The 19,616-nt window shown below is 48.0% G+C and overlaps 1 protein-coding gene across 1 annotated transcript in view; it reads right to left on the reverse strand.

Annotated features, from left to right (window-relative positions):
* LOC119965410 (15-hydroxyprostaglandin dehydrogenase [NAD(+)]-like) overlaps positions 1 to 19,616 on the reverse strand; it is a 38,900-nt gene that overhangs the window by 13,875 nt on the left and 5,409 nt on the right. Inside the window, exons 2-5 of the mRNA XM_038796162.1 lie at positions 19,299 to 19,422; positions 18,811 to 18,917; positions 10,013 to 10,109; positions 6,709 to 6,785 (exon numbers count right to left, since the gene is read on the reverse strand). Coding sequence (XP_038652090.1) covers positions 6,709 to 6,785; positions 10,013 to 10,109; positions 18,811 to 18,917; positions 19,299 to 19,422 — 405 coding nt within the window. The remainder of the gene's footprint in view (positions 1 to 6,708; positions 6,786 to 10,012; positions 10,110 to 18,810; positions 18,918 to 19,298; positions 19,423 to 19,616) is intronic.

Below are 19,616 nucleotides of genomic sequence, written 5' to 3' on the forward strand. Positions count from 1 at the left end.
GTTGCCCGTAAACCCTATCGGTCGACCATTCGGTCCATCTCCTCGTTGGAAGACCGAGACCCTGTTTGTGACACCAAAGGGAACCCTTAAAAGTGGTAGAGCCGCCCGTCCGCCTCGAACGCAGTGTACTTGCGATCGCACGCGCGGATGGGGAGCTGGTGGTATGCAGACTTCAGGTCTACCATGGAGAAGACCTTGTACTGTGCGACCCTGTTGACCAGGTCAGATATACGGGGGAGAGGGTACGCGTCCAGCTGCGTAAACCTGTTGATGATCTGACTGCAGTCTATGACCATCCTATTCTTCTCCCCGGTTTTACCACCAGAACTTGTGCTCGCCAGGGGCTGTTAATAGCCTCGATGACCCTTCCTTCAGAAGCCACTGGAATTCGGACCTGATGAAGACCCGGTCCTGGGCACTGTATCGTCTGCTCCTGGTGGTGACAGGTTTGCAGTCCGGTGTGAGGTTTGCAAACAGGGACAAGGGATCGACTTTGAAGGTCGCGAGGCTGCAGACAGTGAAGGGGGCGGTATAGGGCCACCAAATTTAAATGTTAGGCTCTAGAGGTTACACTGGAAATCTAACCCCAGGAGTGCGGCCGCACAGAGGTGGGGGAGGACAGAGAGTCTGTAATTTTTAAACTCCCTCCCCTGGACTGTGAGGTTCGCGATACAATACTCCTTGATCTCAACCGAATAGGAGCCAGAGGCCAAGGAGATTTTTTTTTTTTAATAAACAATTTTATTGAGGTAGTTTTTGGCTTTATAAACAGTTACAGACATCATCAGAAAGAAAGCAAAAAAGGCAAAAATGTGCAAACATCCACGTACTTTCAATACTTCCATCGTAACATATTGCACAAGCCCGCTCCCCTCCCACCGGTACTACCCGCCATATTTTCCTACTCTCCTACTCTACTCTACCCCCCCCCCCCCCCCCCCCACCCCCCCTGCTGACGCTCACTCTCCCGCAAAGAAGTCAATAAATGGTTGCCACCTCCGGGTGAACCCCTGCACAGATCCCCTCAAGGCGAACTTAATTTTTTCCATCCCCAGGAAACTCGACATGTCCGCAAGCCACCACTCAGTCTTCGGGGGCTTTGAGTCCCTCCTCGCCAATAATATTCGTCGCCGGGCTATCAGGGAAGCAAAGGCCAACACATCGGCCTCTTTCTCCCCCTGGACGCCCGGGTCTTCCGAAACCCCAAAAATTGCCACCCCTGGACTCATCACCACCCTTGTTTTTAGCACCTGGGACATGACCCCCGCAAATCCCTCCCAGTACCCCCTCAGCTTAGGGCATGCCCAAAACATGTGAACATGGTTCGCTGATCCTCCCGCGCACCTAGCGCATTTGTCCTCTATCCCGAAAAATTTGCTCATCCGAGCCACCGTCATATGGGCCCGGTGAACGACCTTAAATTGGATCAGCCCGAGCCTAGCACACGTCGCGGTCGAATTTACCGCCAAGGAGATTTTTTGATTGACAGGATGGACAGGAAGCGATCAGCATCTTACCGTGTCAGGATGTATGAAATTCTCCGTGCTCCCGGAGTCCAGCAGGCACGGCGTTTCGTGCCCGTTGAGCAGGACATTCGTCGTCGCCGTAGAGAGGGTGCGGGGTCAAGACTGGTCCAAGGTGACTGATGTGAGTCGTGGCAGAAGATCGGAGTAGTCATCGGGCGGTCCGTGGTCACTCGCTCCGGGGTCCTCGGAGCCGATCCAAGATGGCGGATTTGTGGGGACTGCATACCCGCAACAAAGGTGTCTCGGATTAACAGTTCGGTGCTCATCAGCAGAAACATGCGGGCAGCCGCAGTTCCTCCCCAGTACAAGGAGCGCACGGTAAAAATCAGGGGCCTCGTAGCCAGCAAGTGCCGAGCGTAAACTTGATTCACTGGTCGGATGAAGTGTCCTTTAAGCAGTTCCTTGGCGGAGTCATAGTCGGACGCGTCCTCGATGAGCGTGTAGATGGCGGGGCTGACGCACGAGTGAAGGATGTGTAGCTTCTGCTCCCTCGTCGGTACGTTTTCTGTCGTGCTGAGGTAGCTATTAAAACAAGCTAGCCAATGATTGAATGTAGCTGCTGCGTTAGCTGCGTGGGGGCTGAATCGTAGACACTCCGGCTGGATGCGGAGCTCCATCCTTTAAACTCTTGTTGATTAAATTGATGCGCAATCAATAACTACTGAAACGAGGATGTAATCCGAATTGAAAGCTTTAATCAACAAGATGTTTCCCCAGCAGCTCGAGTACAGAAAGAGGCCGGCTGCTGGGAAACACGGGTTCTTATACCCCGCCTCATTGGGCGGAGCTACCTTATGTTCTGACCAATGAAATGCAAACACTTGGGCCAATGAGCAGCGAGCCTTCTCCACCAATGGTAGCTCACACTCCCAGGTACCGTAGTACCTCTAGTCATACTACCACATCCCTATTAGCAATAGTCTTCAGCCACATGGCCAGAGGCCTCCACAGCTGGTTGTAGTTGTGGTCAGTGGGGCAGACAGGCAGGGGCTGGGGTTGCCCAGTAACGGGTACACATTCCACCAGCTTCACATTTTTAAAAAGGTGTGCTAATTGGCACCCATGTGACCACTTGCTGGGGAGGTAGATCACAGGAGGCTGTTATGTAGGGGATCGCTCCTGTTAATTGCTTAGAGATTGGCCTGAAGTGGTGATTATTGGTATTTCACCACACTGTGGTGGGATCCTGATTTTGCCAATGGGAGCAGGCCGGTTTGATTGCAAACCGACCAACACCGGGCATGGGGAGATTTTGGCCTCTCCCACCATCTAACAGCTGCATTGTGCTCTCGCTCAAGCACAATGCGGCCGTTAACCCGTGCTCAGAGTCTCAGGATAAGAGGCCAATCTCTATCTCTCTACCCTCCTGTTTGATGAAAATACCTCCGTAAATGGCTGAGTGTCAAATTTTGTTTGGTAATATTCCTGTGAAATGTGATCGGATGGACATTTTACATATGATTTTCTACAGTTGTATGATTCTATGATTACAATGAGATACTACAAGGATCAGTACTGGAGCACAGTTATTTACAACCTCCATCAATCACTTACGTGAGGGGACCAACTGCAATAAACCCAATACAAAACTAGGTGGGAAAGTAAACTGAGAAGCACGCAAACAGGTTGAAAAAGGATATGAAGAGGTTAAGTAATTGGGAAGGAAGGTGGGCAGCACGGTGGTGTCATAATATACACCAGTATATCATGGTACAGACACACACACTGGTGGACATACACTAGGACCAATCAACATGCACAAACACCGCAACCAAACACCAGTTAGAACACATGCACTATAAAGACAAAGGGCATCACTTTTCCCGCTCATTCCGGATGCAGCCTCTCAGAAGCACAAGAGCTTACCAAATACAGCACAGACTCTCACCACGTGCTGAGTGATTCAACTGGTTCGGACAGGCACAGGTCTCTAGTTAATCTAGCATCGTGTAAACCCATAGTTATAGTATGTCTAGCATTTTCTAAGAGTTAATAAAATAGTGTTGAACCATCTTCGGTGTTGGTGGCATATGTCTGCTTCACGAATCCACAGTGCCCAACACTTCAGGTGGCAAAGTGGTTAACACTGCTGCCCCACAGAGCCAGGGACCTGGGTTCGATTCTGGCCATGGATCACTGTTTGTGTGGAGTTTATACATTCACCCTGTACCTGCATGGGTTTCCTCCGGGTACTCTGGTTTCCTCCCACAGTCTAACAGCACATCATAACATTCAAGGCTATGGGCCAAGTGCTGGCAAGTGGGATTAGGTGGGCAGGATTGGATTGGATTGGATTGGATTTGTTTATTGTCACGTGTACCGAGGTACAGTGAAAAGTATTTTTCTGCAAGCAGCTCAACAGATCATTCAGTATATGGAAGAAAAGGGAATTAAACAAAATTCAAGAAAATACATAATAGGGCAACACAAGATATCCAATGTAACTACATAAGCACTGGCAACGGATGAAGCATACAGGGTGTCGTGTTAATGAGGTCAGTCAATAAGAGGGACATTTAGGAGTCTGGTGACAGTGGGGAAGAAGCTGTTTTTGAGTCTGTTCGTGCGTGTACTCAGACTTCTGTATCTCCTGCCCGATGGAAGAAGTTGGAAAAGTGAGTAAGCCGGGTGGGAGGGATCCTTGATTATGCTGCCCGCTTTCCCCAGGCAGCGAGAGGTGTAGATGGAGTCCATGGATGGGAGGCAGGTTTGTGTGATGGACTGGGCGGTATTCACGACTCTCTGAAGTGTCAGGAAGGTCAGGGCCTTTCATGCATCGGTGCAGACTCGATGGGCAGAAGAGCCTCTTCTGCACGGTAATATTTTGTGACTCAATGGGCCAAATGGCCTCCTTCTGCACTGGAGGTGTGGAATCCATAGTATACAGTTCCTTAGCATGGGACAGGAGTTAGAATTAAATCCATAATATCCTGCTCCTTAGTGAAGGACACAAGTCTGTGGAGACAGGACATGGAGGTAGCCTTCTCAGGAATGCACTTTTCTGTAAATAACCGTAACCGCCAAGGGCAATGGGGATGTGATTACATAAGAGGAAGATGGAAAGACCTTGCTCTTATATTGGTCAGTTGCCCTGACTACTATTGGCTAGAATTACTGTCCTTTCATTGGCCGAGAATGAAAGATTAAATGTGATATTATTGGTGTGTGTGACATGCAAATGAAGGATTAGACTGCAAGTGTAATTCTATTGATTAATCAGGCTATAAACGTTTCTGCTTCACTAGACTCAGGTAGAGTAAAGCAGTGTACTCCACTGGTTTGCTCTCCGTGTGCACATGTCAATAAAGATTGATCAAAAAGTGCTCCCGTGTCTGCCTTGTATTACTTCGACATAGGGATTTTATGACCGATATGAGTAAAATGTGCAAAACAATTGTGAAATTATTCACTTTGATAGGAGGAATAGAAAAGGAGAGTCTTCCTTTATCACTGAGAGATTGGTATAAGTCAAGATTTGGGGGTCCTTGCACATGATTCACAGAGAGTTACCTGGAGGTACAGTAACTTATTAGAAAGGCAATTGATCTGATAACCTTTATTCCAAGTGGGAGTTAGAGTATAATTATAAGGAATCAGCTTTGACAAAGAGTCATCGGACTCAAAACGTTAGCTCTTTTCTCTCCCTACAGATGCTGCCAGACTTGCTGAGATTTTCCAACATTTTCCCTTTTGTTTATAATTATAAGGAAATCTTGCTTGAAGGGTGTGCAGTGAAGATTCATTGGATTGATTCTTAGGATGAGGAGAGATCGAGTAGAATACACATTTTCTGAGGAAATTAAAATCAGGGATGCTCACAAGGACAGAAATGAGGAATGCAGGACCAGAAGAGATTACACAGATAGGGAAGGGTTAAGCCACTATGGCATTTGTAAGCAAGCAAATGCTCTCCTATTCAGTACGACCATGGCTGATCTTGGGCTTGTGAATCCACAGAAACCCTACATGCAAACAGGGGGAGAACTTGCAAACTCCACACAGACAATCACCCAAGGCCAGAATCAAACCCAGATCCTTGGCGCTATGAGGCAGCAGTGCAAAACACTGGGCCATCCTGCTGCCACATTGTGCATTGTTCTAACTAAAAAGCCCCCGTTTCCCAGTCTTTTTTTCTCTTAGTATTTCATGAAATCAGACACATTTCTAGTGAAACTTTGTGATTCAGTCTGGAAAGGTTTAACGTCCTTCCTATAGTGTGGAGCTCAACACTACACAGTATCGAATTCAGATTATATTGACGGTTCAGAAGTCTTTTCATTACCTCTTGGTGTTAAAAAATGAAAAAGAATGAGAAGGGAGATCATTGAACCATACAAGACTTTGAGGACTTGACAGTTTAGATGCTGAGAGGTGGTTTCCTCTCGCTGGAAGTCTAGATCTCGGATCACAGTCTCAGCATGAGGGGTTCACCATTTTGGTCTGAGATGAGGAAAAATGTTTTCCTTCAGAGGTTTGTGAATCTTTGTCATTCTCTCCGCTGATGATGTGGAGTCAAAGAGTATATTTAAGGCTGAGATCAATGGATTTTTGGGCACTAAGGGATATATTGATTGGGTGGGGAATTGAGTCAAGGTAAAAGTTGAGCTATGATCGGGGCGGCATGGTGGTGCAGTGGTTAGCACTGCTGCCTCACGGCACCGAGGACCCGGGTTTGATCCCGGCTCCGGGTTACTGTCCGTGTGGAGTTTGCACATTCTCCCCGTGTCTGCATGGGTCTCACCCCCAAAACCCAATGATGTGCACGGAAGGTGGATTGGCCATGGTGAATTGCCCCTTAATTGGAAGAAAAAATAATTGGGTACTCTAAATTTATTTTTTTATAGTTGAGCTATGATCTATGGCCTGCATTTGGACTACTATGACTCACTCTTGCTCCTAGTTTCTATGTTTCAATAATCGGGGAGAATGCGGGGAGAAGGCGGATCTTTGGCATTGAGATCTAGGATCAGCCAGGATCATGTTGAATGGCGGAGTAGGCGCGAAGGGCTGATTGGCTTATTCCTCCTAGTTTCTGTTTCTATGATCTTATTGAATAGCGAACAAGGCTTGAGGCACCATACGGCCTACCCCTGCCCCTATTTCTTATAATTTTACATAGGATTCACGCTCACAGCACCAGTTATACAGGAAACAATTATTGACGATACGATTTAACACTCACAGCCATCGATTTAGTGAATCCCACCACTCCATATTTGGAGGCTGCATAAACCGGTCCAACGTAAAAGGGAATCAGACCTGTTCACCACAAAACAGCAGAGGGAAAATATCAAATAATTACATCAGATAGAATCATGTGACTATGTAGAAATGCATAGAAGATACAGCCTGGAAATTGGTCATTCAGTCTATCTCCTCCATGTCAACATTTACCCTCCACAAGAACAAACAGTTCACACTTACCTGTGCTGTTCCCAAATTTGTTCAACCCCTTTTCCTCTACCTCCCCAAACTTAGCATCAGTGTTGACATTTTCCACGCCATCCACTAACTGTGGGGAAAGAATGCTACAGCCACACATCTCCAAACCCATGACTGCTTCCATAGAGAAGGACAAGGGCAGCCGACACATGGAAACACCATAACTTGGAAATTCTCCTCCAAGTCATTGAGCATCCTGACTGGGAAATACATCGCCATTCCTTTACTGTTGCGGTAAAAATCCTGGAACTCCCTCCCTCCAGCACTATGGATGTACCTACACCACCACTGACAAGCAGCGAAAAAGATATGTAATAATAACAATCTTTACGAGTGTCACAAGTATGATTACATTAACACTGCAATGAAGTTACTGTGAAAATACCCTTGACTAATTTATCCTGAATATAAGATAAAGGGGAGTGTTAATGGGGTCATTAAAGGATGAAGAGTGCCAATCGGGACAAATAATGTGGTGATGCGGGCTTTGGACTGGGGTGGGCACAGTACGAAGTCTTACAACACCAGGTTAAAGTCGACCTGATGAAGGGGATGCGCTCCAAAAGCTAATGATTTGATTCAAACCTGTTGGACTTTAACCTGGTGTTGTAAGACTTGTGGAATACGGACAAAAGGTGAGATCGCAGAATGCTATAAATGGGAGCAACTGAATACCCCACAGGTGGCCATGTGGGGGAGGAGTGGGGTTGTGTTGGGACAGGCTAAGGACTTGAAAAATAATTAACAACAAACTACAAAGAAAAGGGGGTTGGGTGGTGATGGTTAACATGGAGGAGGAAGTTTACTATCTATGTTGTTGAACTCAATGTTGAGTGCAGGAGGCTGTAACATGTCTAACCAGGAAATGAGATGTTATTTTTACCATTTGGGTGGGGTTTCACTGGAACATTGCAGCAGGCCGAGGACAGACATGTGGACATGAGAGCAAGGTGCTGAGTTGATATGACAAGCGACAGGAAGGTTGGAGTCATGCTTGCGGACTGAGTGAAGGTGTTCCGCAAAGTGGCCACCCAGCCTACATTTCGTAGACAGCAGAGGAGACCACATTGGGAGCAGCAAATACAGCAGATGAAATGAAGGTGTTACAAATGAAATGCTGCTTACCTGAGAGGAGAGTTTGGATCCTTGAACAATGAGGAGGAGGTAAAGGGGCGGATGCTGCAACTTCAGAGATTGCATGGGAAGGTGCCCTGGGAAAGGGATGAAGGGTTGGGCGCAATAGAGGAGTGGACCAGGTTGACACGGAGGAAGTGGTCCCTGCAGAATGCTGACGTGGGGGAGGGGGAACAGCTGGTGGAATTTAATTTTAATTAATATAAAGCTGATTCTGGCAATGGTGGCCATGAAGCTGCTACTGAATGTTGTAAAACACCACCTGGCTCATTCATATAATAGTAGTATTATAGTCATTATTAGTGTCACAAGTAGGCTTAGATTTACATTAACAGTGAAATGACTGTGAAAAGCCCCTAGTCGCCAAACTCTGGCGCCTGTTCGGGTACACTGTGGGAGAATTCAGACTGTCTAAATTATCTAACCGCAAATCTTTAGAGACTTGTGGGAAATGTCCTTACCTGATCTGGCCAACATGTAATTCTACACCCACAGCATTGTGGTTGACTCTTACCATCCCCTGAAATAACCCAGCAAGCCAATTCACTTCAAGGCAACTTAGGACTGGGCGGCAAATGCTGGCTTTGCCAGCGATACCCACATTGTGTAAAAGAAAAAGAATTGCACAGATCATCAACAACCAGAGCAGGCCCATTCAGTGAAATAGTTCAAAGGGAATATAACACCACCCCTTCAACAGCAAAAAGAACAAATAATTGCATTTATGTGACATTTTTCATGGCCCAGGATGTCCCAAAGCACTTTACAGTCAATTAAATACTTGTTTAAAATGTCACTATTGTAATTTAGAAAACAATGCAGCCAATTTTCACACAGCAGGATCCCACAAATAGCAATGTGGTAATAACCAGATGTAATGATATGTATAGTACAGTGTAGTAAAGGATTAACACCTGAAACTATGAAATCAAACACTAGATGGCGTTACTAATTTACTGTATATAAGACAGCATCTTAGAAATTCTGGCAGAAACTGAAGAGAACATGATGAGAGCACAGTGAGAATTGAATGTTGAAATATAGCACAAGGTCAAGTCATAGTGTAGTTTAATAGTTAAATAGAATATTGATTGCTGTATTACATATTCAGTATCATTGTTTAGTATCTGTAACTCAGTAGAGTATGTGAACCTCATTTAGTTTAGTCGTGTAAAATAAATTTGTTTTGATTCAAACTTTTATTTTTATAATCTTTGTCAACATTACATATTGGCTATCTTGGAGGAAAAGGAAAGGAATATAACACCAGATACTGTACTCTTTCTGTGTTATTGATTAATGGATAATTTTGGTCAGGACACTGAGGATACCCTCCCTGCCTTTCTTTGAAACAATTCCATGGGAGAGGTGGACAGGGCCTTGGTTAACATCTCATCAGAAAGATGGTCTCTGACAGTGCAGCATTCGCTGTGTCAGCCTCAATTTTGGGAATCAAGTCTGAGGCTGGAACACCTATCTCTCGAAAAGAGAAGACTGAGGAGTTAACTTGATAGATGAAGGGTTATGACACGGGAGATTGAAATAATTGTTTTGGCCTCTATTTGAGTCCAAAACTAGGAGCTATTTATTAGAAAGGCACTCATTAATCCAATGAGAAACTCAGAAAACTTCTTTCCCCAGGGGTTGGTTTGAATGTGCGACTTGCTCCCACACAGAATGGGAAAGCTAAATAACAACTAACAGGTAACTAGATAAATTGGATGATGGTGTGAGATGAAGCAGGTGAGTGGAGGCTCGTGTGGAGTATAAATATGTTTCCTTGCTGTAAATTATAAGTAAAACTTACTTTCCTAAAAAAAATAGTTTGTTCTAAGTGGATGTTTTCCAGCATCCACATGAAACATTTACAACAAAGCACATTGATGAGCAATTGTTATTGTATTGATTACCTGCCAGGGAGGCGATATTAACAATCACTCCCCCTGCACCTCCAGTTTCCTTACTCATGTGCTGTATTCCCAGATGGGTTCCTTTGATCACACTGACCTGCAATACAAGCAGTAAATAGAGGAATCACCAGAGAACAGGCACATTCAGAAAACAGGACAAACATTAAAGTAAAAACATACACAGGTCGAAGTAAAGTACAGAGAGTTATATCCGCTGTGGCACAGTGGATAGCACAGCTGCCTCAGAATGCCAGGGACACAGATTCAATTCTGACATTGGATGGCTGACTGTGTGCAGTTCGCACATTCTCTCCATGTCTGTGTGCGCTTCCTCCGGGTGCTCCGGTTTCCTCCCACAGTCCACAAATGTGCAGGTTAGGTGGATTGGCCATTCTAAATTTACCCATAGGGACAGGTAGGGTGACAAGGACAGGGCATGGGCCGGGGTAGGGAGGATCGGTGCAGATTCAAAGTGCTGAATGGCCTCCTCTGCACTGTAGGGATTCTGTGAAGGCAGCAAACTACACGCAAGTTTTGCCAGCAAGAGTACATTCAGGCAGTCACAGAGCACAGGTATATTCAGGCAGTCGCAGAGCACAGGTATATTCAGGCAGTCACAAAGCACAGGTACATTCAGGCAGTCGCAGAGCACAGGTATATTCAGGCAGTCACAGAGCACAGGTATATTCAGGCAGTCACAGAGCACATGTATATTCAGGCAGTCACAGAGCACAGGTATATTTAGGCAGTCACAGAGTTGTAATCTGCAGGATACAGACAGATCAGTGGAATGGGAAGATGATATGTGGGATGGACAAACTGGTTACGAGGGTGGACAGGCTGGTTAGTTGAACAAACAGACAGTTCAATGAAATGGACAAATTGTGTAGTCCGATAGGCGGACTGGTTCATGAATTAATCAACAGGTTGTTGGGCAGATCAGCAGGTTAGGAGAATTGGACAGACTGGGATAGAATTACACACCCCTTATTGTCTCTTATGATGGCGATGAGCCATCTCCTTGAACCACAGCAATCCATTGGGTGAACAACGTATGAAGGAGCCTCCAATCAAGATTGTATGTGACTTGATGGGAAAGCTGCAAATAGTGGTGCCTGCGTGGTCCCGTTTGCCTGCTGCCCTTTGCTCTTTTAGGTGGTAGAGGTCACAGATTTAGAAGGTGCAGTTGAAGAAGGCTTGGCAATTTTCCTTTTGTTCTTTCACGGGATGTGGGCTTTGCCAGTTGGTCAGCATTTATTAACCATCCTTAATTGCTCTCAAGAAGGTGATGGTGAACCACTGTTCTGAAGTACTGCAGTCAGTTAGAGCACTAGTAGAGAGGGAGTTCCTGGATTTTGACCCACGACAGAGAAGGAATGGCAATATATAACCAAGTCAGGATGGCAAGTGACTTGGGAGAGGAACTTGCAGTTGATGGTGTTCCCATGTGTCTGCTGCCTTTGTCTTTCTAGATGGCTTGGCCGAGGATTTGGGAGGTGCTGTCGAAGGAATCTTCGTAACTTCCAGTTGTGTATCTTGTAGATGGTACACACTGCTGCCACTGTGCGCAGATGGTGAAGGGAATGACTTGAAGGTGGTGCATGGGTGCCAATCAAACCGGCTGTTTTGTGCTGAATGCAGATGAGCTTCTTGAATGTTGTTGGAGCTGCATTCAGACAGGCAAGTGGACAGTATTCCATCACACGAAAGGGAAAGTGCTGGAAAATCTCAGCAAGTCTGGCAGCATCTGTAGGGAGAGAAAAGAGCTAACGTTTCGAGTCCAATGACTCTTTATCAAAGCTAACAGACAGAGAGAGTGGGAAATATTTATACTGTGGAGTGAGAATGAAAGATGAGTCATAGCCACAGAAACCCAGGGAAACTTGGTGCTAATTGCCACAGAACCAAGGGGAAAGAGTGCTAATGGCAGTCCCCAGAGAGGACAAAAGATGTGAACGGTCAAACAGCAGGGAAACTAACATCAGAGGATGAACTGTAGGTATGGGCACAGTAAGAAGTCTTACAACACCAGGTTAAAGTCCAACAGGTTTGTTTCAAACACGAGCTTTCGGAGCGCAGCTCCTTCAGGTGACTGGAGAGGTATGATCCAGAAACATTTATATAGACAAAGTCAGCGATGCCATGTAGGTATGGGGGGAGGGGGAGGGGGAAGCAAAGAGGAGAAAGGTGCAGGAAAGAAAGAAATGGTAAAAGACAGTTAAAATGAAATGAAAACAAATGGGTCGAGGTGGGGCTGATCATTTGACGTTGTTGAATTCGATGTTCAGGTTGTAGCTTGCCTGACCGGAAGAGGAGATGTTGTTCCTCCAGTTTGCGTTGAGCTTCACTGGAACATTGCAGCAGGCCAAGAACAGACATGTGGGCATGGGAGCAGGGTCTTTTGTTAAAATGGCAAGCAACAGGAAGGTCAGGATCCTGAATGCGCACAGACCGAAGATGCTCAGCAAAGCGATCACCCAGTCTGCGTTTGGGAGCAGCGAATGCAATAGACCAGATTGAAAGGGGTGCAAATGAAACGCTGCTTAACCTGGAATGAGTGTTTTGGGCCTGGGATGTCAAGCATGGAAGAGGTAAAGGGGCAGGTGTTACACCTTCTGCGATTGCATGGGAAGGTGCCACGGGTGATGGGAGAGGTACTGGGTATGGTGGAGGAGTGGACTAGATTGTCTCCGAGGAAACGGTCTCTGCGGAATGCTGACAGAGGGAGTGAAGGGAAGATGTGCTTGGTGGTGGCATCACGCTGGAGTTGGCGAAAATGGCGGAGGATTATGCTTTGTATACGGAGGCTGGTGGGATGAAATGTGAGAATGAGGGGGACTCTATCCTTGTTCTGGGAGGGAGTGGAGGGGGCGAGGGTAGTGGCGCGGGAGATGGACCGCACACTGTTGAGGGCCCTGTCCACAACTGTAGGTGGGAAATCACGGTCGAAGAAGAAGGAACACATTTTCGAAGCACCATTTTGGAAAGTGGCATCGTCGGAACAAATGCGACGGAGGCGAAGGAGTTGAGGGAAAGGGGTGGAGTCCTTACAGGGTGTTGGGTGTGAAGAGCTGTAGTCCAGATAGCTGTGGGAGTCAGTGGGCTTGTGGTGGATATTAGTGGATAGTCTATTGCCAGAAATGGAGACAGAAAGATCAAGGAAAGGAAGGGAAGTGTCTGAGATTGTCCAGGTGAAAGTGATGGAGGGGTGAAAACTGGAAGCGAAGTTGATGAATTTTTCCAGGTCCGGGCGAGAGTATGACGCGGCACCAAAATAGTCATCAATGTATCGGTAAAGGAGTTGTGGGAGGGGACCCAGGTAGGCCTGGAGCAAGGAATGTTCCACATACCCCATAAAAAGACAAGCATAGCTAGGACCCATGCGGGTACCCATTGCTACGCCTTTGATTTGGAGAAAGTGAGATGAGTTAAAGGAGAAGTTGTTGAAAGATAGAACGAGTTCAGCCAGGCGGAGAAGAGTGTTGGTGGATGGGAATTGTCCGGGTCTCTTTTCGAGAAAGAAGTGAAGGGCTCTCAGGCCATCCTGGTGTGGGATGGAGGTGTAGAGGGATTGCACATCCATGGTGAATAGAATGCGGTTAGGGCCCACGAACTGGAAGCTGTCAATATGACGCAGGGCGTCAGAGGAATCCCGGATGTACGTGGGGAAGGAATGGACCAGAGGAGTGAGGATGGAGTCCAGATAAGAGGAAATAAGTTCGGTGGGGCAGGAGCATGCTGACACAATGAGCCTGCCAGGACAGTCCATTTTGTGGATTTTGGGAAGTAGATAAAAGCGGGCTGTCCGTGGTTGGGGGACTATGAGGTTGGAAGCCGTAGGCGGAAGGCATCCGGAGGAAATTAGGTCACTAACGGTGTTGGAGATAATGGTTTGATGTTCAGTGGTCTGGTCATGGTCCAGGGGGAAGTAAGAGGAAGTATCTGAGAGTTGGCGCTCAGCCTCTGCGAGGTAGAGGTCAGTTCACCAGACGACAACAGCACCCCCTTTGTCGGCAGGTTTGATGACAAAGTCGGGGTTAGACCTGACAGAGTGAAGAGCAGAAAGTTCGGAAGGAGAGAGGTTGGAATGGGTGAGGGGGCAGAAAAATTAAGCCTGCCAATGTCCCGTCGACAGTTCTGAATGAAAAGATCAAGGGCAGGTAATTGTCCCGGCGGCGGGGTCCACTTGGAGGCAGAATGTTGGAGGCACATGAAAGGATCTGTGGAATGGGGGGAGGATTCTTGCCCAAAGAAGTGGGCACAGAGACGAAGGCGGCGAAAGAAGAGTTCAACATCATGTCGAGCCCGGAATTCATTGAGGTGGGGACGTAAGGGTACAAAGCTGAGTCCTTTGCTGAGAACAGCACACTCAGCCTCAGAGAGGGGAAAGTTGGAGGGAATGGTGAACACGCGATAAGGGCTGGGAGAAATAGGGTACGAGGGATTGGGACTGGTGGAGGCCTGGGATGGGCAGTGGTGTTGATACTGGGAGAAATAGGGTACGAGGGATTGGGACTGGTGTTCACCATAGCCTCTGACCTTCCCCTCTCTGAGGCTGAGCGTGCTGTTCTCAGCTTTGTACCCTTACGTAGCCCATCCCAGACCCTCCACCAGTCCCAATCCCTCGTACCCCATTTCTCCCAGTAGCAACACCACTGCCCTGGCACTTGCCCACTGGCAATTAGCACCAAGTTTCCCTGGGTTTGTGTGGCTATGACTCATCTTTCATTCCTACTCCACAGTATAAATATTTCCCACTCTGTCGGTTAGCTTTGACAAAGAGTCATCGGACTCGAAATGTTAGCTCTTTTCTCTCCCGACAGATGCTGCCAGACTTGCTGAGATTTTCCAGCATTTTCCCTTTTGTTTCAGATTCCAGCATCCGCAGTAATTTGCTTTTATCCAGTATTCCATCACACTCCTGGGGCGAAATTCTCCGACCCCCAGCAGGGTCGGAGAATCGCCTGGGGCCGCTGAAAATCCCGCCCCCGCCGTGGCAGAGATTCTCCGCTACCCGGGAAGTGGTGGGGGCGGGAATCACGCCACTCCGATAGGCGAGGCCCCTGCGGCGATTCTCCGGCCCGTGATGGGCCGAAGTCCCGCCACTGGGAGGCCTCTCCCGCCGCCGAGGTTTGAACCACCTCTGGTGGCGGCGGAATCGGCGGCGCAACCGGGCCCCCGGTGTCCTGGGGGGGCGCGGGCCGATCGGACCCCGGGGGGGTGCCCCCACGGTGGCCAGGCCCGCGATCGGGGCCCCCCGATCAGGAAACGAGCCAGTGCCCTGGGGGCACTCTGTCTCCTCCGCCGCCGCCACGGCCTCCGCCATGGCGGAAGAGGAAGAGAAACCCACAGCGCGTATGCGCCGGTGGTAACGTCAGCGGCAGCTGGCCGCCGACGTCACCGCCTGCGCATGCGTGAATCGACAAAAGTCTTTCGGCTAGCCCCGCTGCCGGGCGGCGGGCCTGAAAGGCCGCTGGCGCCGGTTTGTGCGCCAGTCGGCGTGGTGCCAACCGCTCCAGCGCGGGGCTAGCCCCCAAAAGGTGCGGAGAATACCGCACCTTTGGGGAGGCCCGACCCCGGAGTGGTTGGCTCCACTCCCCTACGCCGGGACCCCCGTCCCGCCGGGTAGGGGAGAATCCCGCCCCTGACTTGTACCTTGTACATGGTTGACTGGTTTGGGGAGTCAGGAGATGAGTTATGCTCAATAAAATTCCGAAACTCTTCTCAATTGTTGTGGCTGCAGTATTTATACGGTCGGTCCAGTTCAGTTTCTAGTCAATGGTAACCCGCAATGTATTGACAGTTTGACTTCAGTGATGGTCATGTCATTGACCATCATGAGGACACGGTTGGAGATGGTCATTGCCTCGCACTTGTGTAGTGTGCATTTTTATTTGCCACTTAACAGCCCAAGCCTGCGTGCTGTCTAAGTCGTGTTTCGCATGGATATGAAATGTGTTGGTATCTGAGGAGCTGCAAATGATACACAACACTGTGCACTCAGTGAGCATCCACACTTCTGACCTTATGATGGAAGAAAGGTCACTTACGAAGAAGGTCAAGCTGGTTGGGCCCAAGACCCTAACCTGATGAACCCCTGCAGCAATGTTCGGGGCTCAGACAATTGGCCTCCAATAACAACAAGAATCTTCCTTTGTGCTGGGACCGACTCCCACCGGTGGTATGTTTTCCCTCTGATTCCAGTGTATTGCAACTTAGCTGGGGTTCTTGATGCCATGCTGCAGCCATGATCTCACTGCAGTCACTCTCAACTGTTTTCTGGAATTCAGCTCTATTGTCCATGTTTAGACCATGGCTGTAATGAGATCTGGAGCCAAGTGGCCGTGGGAGAACACACATTGAGCAATTGTGAGCAGGTTATTGCTGAATAATTGTCACTTAATGACAACTTCCATCACTTTGCTGATCATTGAAATTAGACCGATGGGATGATTGACCAGATGTGATTTGTCCTGCAGTTTGAGGAGTGGACATACCTCGGTCATTTTCCACATTGTTCCATTGATGCCAATGTTGTAGTTGTACTACAACAGCTTTTCTCAGGGCCTCGCTACTGAAGCACAAATCGACAGTGCTCACTGCTGGGGTGTACTGAGGGCCCATAAATGAGGGTTGCTGAAGGAGCAGCAGAAGCTGCAGATGGAGTTTGGGCTGACATCCACAGGGAAGGCGGTGGGGTAGTTGAGGAAGGAGAGAAGGGTGGTGTATGAATATGGGGAGAAGGCTAGCAGGATGCTAGCACACCAGTTAGAGAAATGGGAAGTGGCGAGGGAGATTGGGAAAGTGAAGGACAGAGGGGGAATTCAATTCTGGACCAGGTGGGAGTGAACGGGATGTTTAGAGACTTTTACAGGGGATATACGGGTCGGAGCCCCCAGCCATGGTAAGGGGATGAGGTGGTTTTTAAAGGGACTGGAGGTTCTGAGGGTGGAGTAAAAGCTGGTGGAGGGCCTATGCGCCTAAATTGGCTGTTTGAAGTGGTGGAAGAGCTGGAGGCGACGCAGTCGGGCAAGGACCCGGGGCCGGATGGATACCCAGTGGAGATTTATAAAAGGTTTTCAGGAGTGCTGGGGCCCTTGCTGGTAAAAGTGTTTAATGAGGCTAGTGAGCGAGTGGTGCGCTGACAGTCAGGAACCTACACAGGGACGACAGGATCGCAACACTGGACGAACTGACGGAGAAATTCCAGCTCGCCAGGCCAACACCGTACTGGATGCAACAGGAACGAAATGGGAGGAAGACCTGGGGATTGAGATAGGGTGGGGACTCTGGAGCTAAGCACTGCATCGGGTCAACTCCACCACCACGTGCACAAGGCTCAGCCTGACACAACTAAAAGTGGTACATAGAGCCCACTTAACAAGAACCCGAATGTGTAGGTTCTTCCCGGAGGTGGAGGACAGTTGTGAGCGGTGCCAAGGAGGCCCAGCCAACCACGCCCACATGTTCTGCTCTTACCCTGACTTAAAGAAAAACAAATTACTGCGGATGCTGGAATCTGAAACCAAAGAGAAAATGCTGGAAAATCTCAGCAGGTCTGGCAGCATCTGTAGGGAGAGAAAAGAGCTAACGTTTCGAGTCCGATGACTCTTTCTCAATGCAGCTTTGACAAAGAGTCATCGGACTCGAAATGTAATTGTTTCTCCGACACCCAAATGTATATGTACCTCCCTAGTTTCCACCCCACACCTCCGCAAACATGTGTCTACCTATTTGTTGAACGTAATACTTCTAACTATACAGAGTTGCTGTTTTGGAGCTGGTGTACAATATTGTACCAGTTTGTTTTGTTATGTTTCATTCTGTGTACATAACTGTAAATATACTCTGTTCAAAAGCACAATAAAAATGTTTTTTAAAGAAAACTGGGATTCGGAAGTATTTCTTCAGCCAGACAGTGGGGAATCTGTGGAACTCTTTGCTGCAGAAGGCTGTGGAGGCCAAATCACAGTGTCTTTCAGACAGAAATAGATAGGTTCTATAAGGGAATCAGGGGTTATGGGGAGAAGGCAGGGGAATGGGGACGGGAAAGATATCAGCCATGATTGAATGGCGGAGCTGACTCAATGGGCTGAATGGCATAATTGTGCTCTGAGGATATGGTGAAGATCTAGCCTGTTCAATCATTCTTCATAAGATCAGGCTTTCATCGGAGGAATGAGTCAGGTGACCTTTCTCTGTGCTGCTTCTAACTCAAATTGTCAAATCTGTACACAGTACTCCAGATGCGGTCTCACTAATACCCTGAACAGCTGCAGTAAGACTTCCCCTACTACTATATTCCATTCCCCTTTCGATAAATGCCAACATTCCATTTGCCCTCCTAATCAGAGTAAGGTAGATCAGTGCTGAAGGTTGGCATGTCTTTTATTACACTCACGGCGGGACCTGGCTTGTCAGCCGTCTAGCAGGGTCCTTGGGGGGAGGAGGGGGAGAGCGGGGAGATCTGACTATGGGCGGGCCTGTGCCGTGGGGGCACTCTTGCCCTCTGCGCCAGCTTCTGTAGGGCTCCGCCATGGCCCTGTGGTTCCCACGCTGGCGCTTCTGCGCATGAGCGCGACGACGGCAACCGTTCAGAGCCGGTTGGCGTGGCGCCAACCGCTCCGGCTCCAGCTTAGCCCCCGGATGAGCGGACTTCCAGGTGGCCCGACGCCCGAGTGATTTGCGCCGTTCGTGGCACCAGCGCTGGGCCATACCGCCGATTGCGGGAGAATCCTGTCCAATATGCCCACTATTTACATAGAATTCAGCTTAATTGATAGACGAGAAACACGTACCAGATTTAAACTGAGACATTTCTCCCAGTTCTCCTCATCAAAGATCCCCGCATTGTTACAAACGATGTCCAATCTCTGAAATTTTGCAAGTGTCTTGCGGAAAGAATCTGGAAAAGATGGTGAATGGAGTTGATTGACCAGGTCTGCGGCATTTTGGAAAGAGGTGTTCCATCACCAACCACTTTATTTAGAGTAACTCACAATGTCATAATAAGAAGTCTAACAACACCAGGTTAAAGTCCAACAGCTTGCTTGGAATCACTAGGTTTTGAAGCGCAGCTCCTTCCACAAACACATATATACACTATGTCAATGTAGCAAGATGATACTTTGAATGTGAGTGAGGTGGCAATGTACAGTAAATAGAGAAACTTAACAAAAAACTATTCTACAGTACTCTACAATAAACGAAAACAAATGGCAACGAATAAAATTTTGAAAACGCCAATAAAAAGATCTTTTTTTAAATTAAATGTTTGAATCTGTACCTTTGAGCTGATTTTCTGACGTCACATCACAGGGAAGGAATAAAATGTTGTCAGCTCCATAGACCTGTTCAAAGGCGACTTTTGTGGCTTCACCAACTGGTATATTTGCATCCAACAGACTCACCTAAAGGAATTCAAAACAAACATTCACCCAGAGTATTCAAAAGCAGAATTTGCTGGAAATCTGAAATAAGAGAAGTGGCAAATCTCACTTCAGAGTCCGAGGGCAGCTCGGGTCAGTCAGTGTGTCCGAGGGGAGCTCGGGTCAGTCAGTGTGTCCGAGGGCAGCTCGGGTCAGTCAGTGTGTCCGAGGGCAGC

Source organism: Scyliorhinus canicula, chromosome 4 (assembly GCF_902713615.1).
Source record: "Scyliorhinus canicula chromosome 4, sScyCan1.1, whole genome shotgun sequence".
Lineage (NCBI taxonomy): Eukaryota > Metazoa > Chordata > Chondrichthyes > Carcharhiniformes > Scyliorhinidae > Scyliorhinus > Scyliorhinus canicula.